The 11,416-nt window shown below is 37.7% G+C and overlaps 1 protein-coding gene across 1 annotated transcript in view; it reads right to left on the bottom strand.

The window, feature by feature from the left end:
- Positions 1-2,762: 2,762 nt before the first annotated feature.
- The window catches only part of ADH7 (alcohol dehydrogenase 7 (class IV), mu or sigma polypeptide), a 43,409-nt gene continuing 34,755 nt past the window's right edge, over positions 2,763-11,416 (bottom strand). Inside the window, exons 6-9 of the mRNA XM_081304946.1 lie at positions 9,263-9,523; positions 7,693-7,828; positions 6,028-6,166; positions 2,763-4,025 (exon numbers count right to left, since the gene is read on the bottom strand). Coding sequence (XP_081161072.1) covers positions 4,001-4,025; positions 6,028-6,166; positions 7,693-7,828; positions 9,263-9,523 — 561 coding nt within the window. The 3' untranslated portion in view covers positions 2,763-4,000. The remainder of the gene's footprint in view (positions 4,026-6,027; positions 6,167-7,692; positions 7,829-9,262; positions 9,524-11,416) is intronic.

Below are 11,416 nucleotides of genomic sequence, written 5' to 3'. Positions count from 1 at the left end.
CAGATCAACCTTGGAGGGGAAGAGGGTCTTAGTTTTGGTCATGTCAGTTTTGAGTCTCCATGAACACCTAGATGCTTGTTGACAATAACTGAGGATTGTACCCATAGAGTTGAGGTCAACATGGCAAGCTATTCTTAGAGCAAAGCGCTAGAGATGGACATTTGGTGACATTTCCATTTTGCAAATTTTGAAAAGGAGAAAAGTAATCTTGGTAAAGAGTGAAGAGACCTTGTTTTAGATATCTCCTAAGTGGGGTGAGGAGACTTCAAGAAATGATCATGTAATTTTGCTTTTAGTGTCTCTTACTATTCCCATAGCATCATGGGAAATGTACTGACACCAAAGGAACACTTCTGCCCTCCTGTATTCAAGTCCTCAGTCTGGCAACCATGGTTCATTGAGCCTCCTCTTTTTACCTTACTACAATTAGAGCAAATGATTCAGATGAAATATTCCTTATGATTCAATCACTTAAAGGAACAGCCCAAATCAGGATTAAGATTTTGCTGTACCATACATCTTATAAGCAGGCAGGGCTTAGTACTAAGTTCAAAGTCCTGGAACCAAGGCCACTCTTGTTTTTTTTTTTTTTTTTCCTGAGGGATTTAAGCCCTTGACCAGGCTATCTCTCTTGTGTCTTCCTGGGGAGAGCTATTTCTCTGATTCCCATTTTCCAGACTAATGCCCTAAATAAATCCTTTATTTTGAAGCACTGAATTGAAAGTGTTTTAAAACCTTTTGTTTCTAAAGAGACAATCCTCAGTCTTCAAAATGAAGAGAAACCAAGTTTATGATTATTTCAAGCCCTCATTCTAGTTAGAGCCTTTGAGAATTGGAGCTATAAAGAACCTCAGGAAACAGGTGCTCAGGATTTCAGTTAGAGGTGGAACTAGGATCATACTCAGGCCTCGTCCATCAAGCCACCATCTCCTGTTCTCATCTGAAACTGTAATCTACTATCTTCAATATTTGCACTTCTTTTTTTAAAATGGGAAAGCTTACTTTTTAAACAGCCTTGCTGGATGAATAGTACTTAACTTGATCCATGCCAGGCAGTTATGGGATTATATGGTTCTTTGCCAAAACTTGCAGTGAAACATAAAATACTAGTGAAGTTAAAAGGCCATATCTATTTTTTCAAATGTGCACTTGTCAATCCAAGTAAAAATTATTTTTAATTAAACTGTTCACTTAAATTCTAAGTAAAGTTCTTGTTCATTCATAGTAGAGGAAAGATAATATAGATGTCAGTGCAGTTGTAGCAAACTGAAAACACTTTTTGCTAAATGATGTCATCTCTAAGTAAATAGAGACTTAAAGATTTATAATTCTACTTTATTAAAATGAATATTATGATAAATATTGTAAATTACTCCATCCTGTGCTCTGTTTAAGTGATATATATATATATTATAAGACATTAATAATGTTGGCAGATAGCCTCATATGCCCTTAGGTTATACTTTTCCAGTTTCACCAAGTTATATGCTGATAATTCTAAAAGTTAATCACTTAAAAATCTACTTTTCCCTAAATTCTCACAATTTCTTAATCTAATCAAATTATGTGTACAATGTAATGAGCTCATTTCACAACATACTTTAAGTTAATTTATAACAGGTGTTTAAAAAATTTATATTCAAATCCAGAGAAGAATAGTTACAAAGTGTTCAATGAATATTACTTTAGGAAATACACTTACTATACCATTGTGTGCTGTATCTGCTTTAAGTCATAGCAGTTGATTAAAACTTTTTGAAAAAACATCATTATTTCATCACACAAATTCATCACACAAATGTGTGAGTGAGAAAAAGGAAAAAGAAGTTTTATTGCTTTACTAACAAAGGAGAAGCACAGGGACTCCTGTCCCAGAGGCTGTGATTCTGCCCATCAGCAGGAACAGGGGACTTTTAAAGAGGTGATTCAAAGGCTACAGTCCATGTATCCTCCTTCTGAAGTTGTCATTTACTTGTGAATTTGAGCGATAGTCATTTCTGAGATTTTCTGGTGCCATTCCTAAAGTCGGAATTACTTGATTCCTGTAGACAGACAATTCTGCCTAGGATGGGAAGGAAAGGTAATCCTGTTTCCCCTGAAATTAGGGAGAAGGAGAGATTAGGGAGAAGCAGGGAGAGAGGAAGAGAAAGAAACATGTCGTTTTAAAAATAAGCCACAGTGGCAGAGCAGCAAGGGCTATATTCAAAGCATAAAGTGGACCATTGTTGCATTTCCACACAATTTCTACATTCCATGTCCATGGAAAATGGGTGACGACATCTCCAAGCTGCTCCCTGCTGAGAGGGCAAAGTTGGGGGAAGTGACCCAAAGTCCTTGTTCTTTATCAGGTTGGGCATGGACAATTAATGGTATCCAGTATCAGGGCAGTCCAGAGGTCCATAGTAGCAGTTGATGAGTAACTGGACAAGGTTATATAGGGCAGGGATTATGCTGAGACAATAAACAAGATAGGAAAGCATTACTTTTTTTGTAAACAATTAACACAAAAACAATTATTATTTCACCCAGTCTCTGAAAACCACAAAGATAGTAACTCATAATCATATCAGTGAAAAACAGATCAAGTTACTTTATGTAGGAAGTTAGGAAGATTTTGTATGTTTGAGATCAGGCTCAAATTGACTCAGGACAAACCTATGACTCTAGAATCCTTTGTGATCATTTTTATTAGGCACTTCTCCACAAAAACCCTTGCTTTCTAGCCTCCAGCTTTACTTGCTTTAGATAAGGCTGTACAAGTATATATCTTAAGTTATATTTTTAAAATTATTCCTTTTATATATTCATGAAGTACTGTGTTTTAGCTATACCCTTCTGCCAGGTGTTTAAGACCAAGTTGGACAAAACTGACCTTGTTCCTATCTACCTTTAAGAGTCAGCTGAAATTCCTCAGGGATCATTCTTGGATGTGTCTGAAGCTTCTAGGATCCTCTACCAGTGGTGCCATCTGCCAGGATAGGTCAGTGTCTTGCTGGCCATATGTGGCTTCTCTTAGAAGCCTCAGGGACATTTCCCTCTCCAATGACCCTCTAAAGTCAGCCACAGAATCTTTGCAGTTGGCTTCCTGATCTCTAGTGTCCTCTCAATCTCTCTGATTGGCAGATTAGGTGACTCTCTGGAGTTGCAGGGACTTTAGAGAGGTCCTCTCATTCTCTGGACCATGGCTGACTTTAGAGGGCAAGGGCCAAAATGTTGGCCCTTTTATGTCCTTGACTTTGGTCTACAAGTTTTTGGATTTAATTACCCAGAAGACCAGTTTTATCACTCTTAAAGTGGGAATAACAGGTTATAACTTCAATATCTGTAATTTTACAGTTATCCTTTTCATTTAATTGGGGTCAGTATTAGTACTGGAAACCAGGAGTATGTCCTGTCTGTTCTGTAGGTGATGACTTATTGTCATAAATTAGTTCAGGTTGTTCTGTTAGAAGTATTATTTCTGCAAAACATTAACAGGCAACAGTTATAAGGTTTTACAAGGGAAATATAAAACAAACAGTAATGTATCTTTGATGCCTATTTAGCCTCTACAAAAACCCATATATATAGCAAGTCAGTTACATACGAGTTTTACTTGCTTTTAAAACTCTTTTACAAACCTAAATACCTTTTACAATTTACCCAAAACTTTACTTAAGTTTTCTATTATATCCCCTGTTTAACTTTGACATCGAAGTAATCTTTACAACAACAACAGCAACAAAAACCTATCCTTGGAACACAACTTTAAATGAGCTTAATTTTAGCAAATATATGTTTTTTAAAATATAAAATTACAGCTTTGGAAAATCTCCTGGTAACTCCCACATGCTCAGAAACGAAATCTTTATGAAAGTTGTCAACCTTTATAAAGATTCTATGTGAAATCTTCTACTTCTCTTGTATTTTGAGACACATCCATAATCTCAGAGGAGAGATTTGTAAGAAGGAGAGCTCCAGGTCACCATCTTAAAACACAGGGCTCTTGTCACTTAGGATCTCAAAACATCAGGACAGTTCGAATGCTGAAATGTAAAATGAGAATTTTTAGTGATTTGTTTACATATTTTTTTAAACAAGAGTAGTTTACACAATTGTCCTTCCTGTTATAGAAAATTCAAGTAAATCCCCTATTATTGGAAAACCAACTGGGCTTGAGGTCCTCGTCAATTATTTTTCTTTCTGTGCACCTCTGATAAACTCTGATAAAGGTCTGTGAGCTGATTCTGGAAGCATCAGTGTCATTGCAATAAGTTGACTAGAGGATAGGGGCTTTCAGGCTGAAGAGAGCACAATTAGGGCTGAGGATGGGAGAATAGGAAGGACAATCCCAGGTGCTTAGACTTCTGGATGTTCGAGAGATTGTAAAAGTAGACAAAACTTATTTTCCTACTTTATCCCTAGGACTTAGTGCAAATACTACAAAAAATGGGTGCTAAATCCTTAGTTATTAAAAGATTAGATGAATTAATAAATGAAAATAGTCTTTGACTCAATAATGAAGGCTTTCAAAGCGGTGCTCAGGCATTTACATTTTGGTGCAACCTAAACTTAGCACCTTAGTGAAGGACTGATGAATATGGGAAAACATAGAAAACAGTAGACCTATTATTAAGCCACTGTATTAACATGTTCATATGAGCCATGATCAGACTGAGCTAAGGCTACGAAGGTTGGCAATAAAGAGGGAGCCATGCTGGAGAAGAAATGAGGGGCTGCACCTCAGGGCTTAACTAAATTGGTTTGTTGATGGCAGGAGAAGTAGAAGAGAAGTCAGACATGATGCTATAGCTTCTAGTCTGTGAAAGCAGAATAAGTGACATTATTTTGCTGAAATAAGATATGCTGTGAAAGAATTCTTTGGAGGTGAAATTGAGGTGAATAGGACATTCAAGTAGAGATATGCAGGAAGTAGATGGAAATTAAAGGGTGTGGGCTTACAAATGTAAGTGGGTTATTTTCTTTTTTATTGGTTCTTTTTAGTTATATATAATCACAGGATCCATTTTGATCTAGTTATACAAGCATGGAATATATCTTATTCTAGGAGTCGCTGAATTAGTGTGACATTAGAAGCAAAATTTCTGAAAGCAGAATTTGTTTCTTTTGAAAACAATAGTAATTATTTTTAATAATTTTAGTCAACAATAAAATAAATAATATAATAATATGTTAATATTTAATATAATAATGCAATAAACAATATAATAAAAATAAAATAATTTTAATAACAATAGTAATTATTATAATCTGTAAGTTTATCTGAATACAGGTGTATTGGGTACTGATAGTTTTTCTGACAGAGGTCCATGGTTTACTTGTTTAAAAATAATTCACATGTGTGCTCATGATATCATAGTCCTGTAGACTATACCAGATGTAGAAACAAGACACAACATTGAAAAAGCACTTGGGAAAAATTGGTGAAAATTTGGATCTCAAATTAATGTACATTTCCTTTTACTAATGAAATCCAAGTCCTTGGCACATCACAGATGCTCAAAAAATATTTATGAACCCAATGAATGATATCTCACAGAGAGGCTCTTTAGTTGCTAACCCAGATAATCATAGGTAAATGCACTTGAAATTTGTGTGAATTCTTTGTATTCCACCTTTACTATTTCCCAACCCTCAGAAGCTACAAGAGAAACCACTTTGAGAATACCCACGTTTACCTGGAGCTTGCCAAGCCCTGCCAGAGAAGTTTGGCACATGGTGAACAGAACAAAGGCTTTACAATGAGTTTGCATCCTGGCACTGCTCTTAGGCTGGATATGTTATTTGTTTGCCTCTCAGGACTTGAGTTTTGTCAACTAAAAACTGGAATAATAATATTTGATCTACAAGGATCCAAAGAAAGCACATTTGAAAAATCACTTTGAAAACTGTAAAGGAAGGGAATTGTGTGGTATTACTTGAATAACCTAACAGCTTTATGATAAAATTAAATAACCGTGGTGAAATCAATCTGGTGTTAAAAAAAAAAGTTCAGAGAATATTTAGATTAGCATAAAAAATAGATACCTTTGCCCTGAATAGAGCAGTTCAAATCCTTCATTGATTTTTTTAAATGGTAAAACATGGCTTATCAGCTGGTCAAGGTCAAATTTCTTTGCCAGGAAATCAGTCACTAGTTTGGGTACATCGTCTCTGCTTTTCCAACCTGTAAATAAGCACATAATCTTCTCTTTAAACTTCACTAAATGATCTTTTATTATTTTATATTTATGCCTCCTCTCTCCTGCTTTGCTACCTGCCCCCACATTGGAACATTCCCAACAGCATATAAATGAGGTGTTTTTCTCCCATCTTCAGAATCAAAGGCTAAAACACCTTTCATAATCCCTGTACATCCTCCCAGCTGCCCCATATCTTACTCCCATTGCCAATAAACCACAGAAAGAGCTGTTTCCCACATCCTGTTTCTGGTTCCAGTTCCTTTCATTCTCTCACGAGCCCACTTTGATCTGGCTCTTTTCCCCAGCACACAGGTAAAACAGCTCTGTCAAGGTCATGCTTGGTCTCCACTGTGACACAGTAGTCAGCTTTGAGTCCTGGATTTAGATGGACTATGAGGTGGATTTGTTGGAGTTGGAGGCTCCCTTCTTCTCCCTCCGTTCACTTGGTTTCTAATTGCCATCATAGTTCGCCCACCTCACTAGAAAACAAGAACTCTTCTGAATCTCCCACATTTCACCGACCTCTCACTCTCCTGTGCCCCAGGGCTTGGTTCTCAGACCCTTTCTCCTTGCTAACTACTTTCTCTCCAGCTTCATGGCTTCTAATACATTTGTTTTGAAATTTTTTCCTTAATACTTGTATTTGCATTTTTCAATAAATTATGTACTTCTAATTGAAGAATAATCATTTTTTTCATTTTTATGTTCTTAACAAGTTCTTGAATAGTTATTCTTCACTTAAGCGGTATGAGGCTGTATGAGGCTGTTTGTAATATTGGAAGTGCATCCAAAGCACCTGATAAAATTCTAAATGGAAGACACTGAAAACTGAGACCTCAAGGAGGAGAGGAATAACAGGATTCACTGTGTCACCAACAGAGCGGGGGCGGGGGGGGCAGCTCTGGTCCTTTCTTCATGGCTTTCTCATTCTGGTATGAATCTGCACTGTCCCTAAAGAATGCAACAATTCCTTTTTGTTTGTTTATTTTGGTTTGGGGTTCATAACTTTTACTAATGTTATTGTGAATTTACTAAATTCTGTTTTTCACACACATTCTGTGTCTTTGGAGAATAAAAAGTTACATCAGAACTAACTATCCCATAAGTCATTCCAATAGAGCCACTTGGTGCCTTTTATTCGGGCCTTTGGGGAACTCGACTTGCACATGCTAATATTAAAAATGTGTGGGGCTGGGGATGTGGCTCAAGTGGTAGTGGGCTGGCCTGGCACGCGTGAGGCACTGGGTTCCATCCTCAGCACCACATAAAGATATTGTGTCGACCCAAAACAAAACAAAATTATGCCCACCATTATTAGCCCTAAGTCAAGGCAAGGACTCGATAATCATCTTTTGTGTGTTGTGGTCACAGTTCCACTTTAGATCATTTCATACTCATCCTTAGAAGGAAGATTTGTAAGGACAATGTGATGACATAGCAGGCTTCTCTCACTTGCCAACCAACAGAGGGAAAGCCATCATGCCCTGTCCAGAGGCTCTACTATCCTCACCTCCAAAGACGCACCCCTTCCATGTGCGCCCAGTGAAGAGCAGCATCGGGTCAAAGCTGAGCATCTTGGCTGATGGAGGAGCACCTACCACCACACTGGTCCCATAGTTCACATGGCAGGACGCCAGGGCATCGACCTGAATGGAGAATGAAGGAGATGGTCTGCTTCTTAGTTCTCTTATAATATTTCATGGGATCAGAAATGACCTATGAACTAACTCTCATCGTTCTGGTAATTAGCTCAGTTTCCAAGTCATGAAATTAAATTAGGCCCACAGGCCTTTCATTTTCTGCTTGCTTTTAAAATTCTCAATGTAACTTAAGTCCTTAATTAAACTCCTACACACATTTTCATTTTGAAGCATAAGGCAGTAATTAATGTGGTCATATCCAGGAAGTTTTTAGTGTACCATAAACTGAAAACGTGGGAAATCCTTGTGATGTTTTCATACTAACATCACCACTTCAGATAAGCCTTAAGAAGTCATTTGCACTTAATGAAATTGAATTAGTCAATTAGTATAGTTTTTTAAAGTTTAATCTGAAAATATGAAAATGTGAACAAAGTGTCTCTCTCTCTCTCTCTCTCTCTCTCTCTCTCTCTCTCTGGCAATATCTGAGTCTACCCTCATATTTTCTGGTCATTTACCAATTCTATTACCTATTAATAGCATGTTTTAGTTCTTGCTAGATTGTAACAACAAATGTTGGTATTTTTCAGAGACCAATGTTCCTCAAAGCATCACCTGCAAATCAGTAGAACCTAATAATATATCCAGTATTGCATATTGCCTGGTGAACACACCACACCTAGAGTACTATTTGTTGCTATGGAATTTCCTAAGTGTTATTAGAAAAGCGATATGGCAATAATAGTAAGTTAAAGGCTACTTATCCCTAAATCACCAAAAGCCTTAAAGGAAATATACTGCATACTCAAAAGTGGCTTAGTTTCATTTTCTAGGCCTCCCTAACCTACCCCAGGTCAGGGATTTCTCATTCCAGAAGCTCTGGATTTTACAGATCTAGATGGGGTCTGGTGCTGCTGGCTGCCACAGAGGAGGCATGTTTTAGAATACTGAAGGAACATATTCCAAAGGCATATAGACAAAGGAAAACAAACCTCAGGTGAAAAGAACGAGAAGATGATAGATCATGGATTTGGGGGGAAGAGATGGCAGCGTTTAGAACAGTCCCTTTTCCCTGAAGCTTCTTGTATCTCTCCTCAAGAAGTCACCTTGTGATACTTGGATTGTTAAATAAAATTCCAGAGATGGAATCGCCTTTGCCAAGAATCCCACACATACAAGGAAGATAACACTTGAAAAAACTATATTGATGGGTCGATTACCTTGCCCTTAAGTGGCAAGAGAGTGGTATGATGTGATACCTAACTTTGGTCAGGTAGAACCACTCTTTGAGATTTTGACTTTTCAGGTAAACCTGCTGTGTGGTTACCTGAGTAATATATATTTCCATATTTGGTTGTTAGAAAAGCTATGGAAAATGGGTTTTAACTTGTGCAAGTCTAATGCTTGGTATTTTGTAGCTTCCTGAATCTTGACTCTTACCATGGTTTCAAGACGCCCGATAACTTCAAAAGTGTACTTCACAGTGTCCCCTGTCATTTCCGACAGCACCTCACTGATGGGCTTAGTAAAGTCCTTGGGACTAATACACTCAGTAGCTCCTAAAGCCAAGGCCTTCTCAAATTTGTCTTTGTTAAGGTCAATCCCAATGATCCTGGAGGCACCAGCTGACTTGCAGCCCATGATGACCGATAGACCAACTCCTCCTAAGCCAAAGACAGCACAAGTAGAACCAGGGGTGACCTGTGGAGAGAAAGCCTCCTGTAAATGTTAAAGGTGAGAGCCACAAAGTATCCCCAGTATTAAATTCAGAGGATTGCAATGATGTTCTCTAGGACTGAATGAATCATCATGATGATAATGCCACAAAGAGAATTAGAAACAATAGAAGGTCTGAGAAAAGGAGAATTTGCCAAAACAAAAACATTGTTCCTTAGATAAATGGAAACCCTTTCTAAATGGTTTCCTCATGCAGCCTTCCCTATGGAAACTTCCGCAGGCTCCTTGGCCTCACCCTCAGCCTCCTGTGCCTCCTCACCCTTACAGCAGGATTGACAAACACCAAGCCCTCTATTATATCTTCTCAAATCATGCTAAATCTGTTTTAAATTCATCATGATTAACATTTTCTGAATAGCATGACTCTGAGTCATTTGTGAATAATTTGGTTTTTCAGTAAAGTCCAACCTCCATGTTGCAATTAGATCTGATCCACATGTAGTTTCAAAAAGGAAATGTAATTAAATCAATTTTGGCATTTTAACTCAATCCTATGCTACTAAAAAAGGTTTCAAGATGGGTGCAGAGGCACTCTACTTACAATCCCAGTGACTTGGAAGGCTGAAGCAGAAGGATCTCAAGTTGCAGGACAGCCTAGGCAACTTAGTGAGACCCTACCTCAAAATAAAATTTAAAAAAAAAATTAAATGGGCTGGGAGTATACCTCAGTGGTAGAGCATCCCTGGGTAAAATCTCCAGTACCCACTCCCAGACATAAAAGCTGGATGCAGTAGCACACATCTATAATCCTGTAATCAAAGCAACTCAGGAAACTGAAGACAGAGAATCATAAAGTTGAGACCTGCCTGGGCAACTTAGTGAGAGCCTATCTCAAAATAAAATAAAATAGGGCTGGGAATCTAGCTCAGAGATAGAACAAGCCTGGGTTAAATCCCTAATGCTAAAAAAAAAAAAAAATCCATTCCAAAGTTATTTTCCTGCCAGAAGAACCCTATTCCAATTTTACATTAGGTAGCCAGGAGGGGGCCTGAACACAAGAGAGCCCATGGAAAGGGTGTGACCTTTATTAGGATAGTTATTTTTCATTTTCTTAAATGCAAAGGTATATGGGAGAGCTGGGCATGTTTTCAAATCTCCAGGTACTCTGGCTCTGTCCTCCCTTGCAGGAAGTACCTAAAGAAGCAATCCACATGATATATATAAGAATATGCATTGAAATGTCTGTACCTGTAAGCAGAGAGTCCACAGAAAATTGCACAGGTCTGTGCACCCACCTTCCATGATTTTTAATTTTGGCAATGGCATCCTAATGCCTCAGTTCAGCTCTTGAGTTGGAGCTTTTGAATCTAGGTAATTGTTCTCTCAAGTATCATTCCGTCATTGATTCATCTGTTTGCATTACTGTTTGATTCCTGGTGACCTGGTGATCAGCATTCTTTTTTTTTTTTTTTGGTTGGATAAAAAATTCTATATACTTTTTATTTTTTTCTAGTTAGTTATACATGACAGTAGAATGCACTTTAACACATTATACACAAATGGAACACAACTTATCATTCCTATGGCTGTACATGACAAATAATGGTGCTGCAACGTTCATAAAACAAACTCTCCTCAAGTTCAAGAGTCAAATAGACCACAACACAATAATTATGGGTGATCAGCATTCTTATGCCAGAAACCCAACTGTACACTCCTTGCTTTTTCTCCCATTTATCAGTTAATTCTATTGTTTACATTTAAGAGGGAATTTTTGATAGTGGTTGAATTTCAGGCTCTAGAATTAGGTATGAATCTTATGATCTAGCTCTGTCTCTGGGACCTCTTTCACCTGCCCAGTTGAATCCCTGGTAGCCCTAGGCTATGGACAGTCTGAGGAATATCTTCCTAACAACT

Source organism: Spermophilus citellus (genome assembly GCF_964194105.1).
Source record: "Spermophilus citellus genome assembly, chromosome: 8".
Taxonomy (NCBI): domain Eukaryota; kingdom Metazoa; phylum Chordata; class Mammalia; order Rodentia; family Sciuridae; genus Spermophilus; species Spermophilus citellus.
Note: the sequence above shows the minus strand (reverse complement) of the source record. Positions and strands in the feature narration are given on the sequence as shown.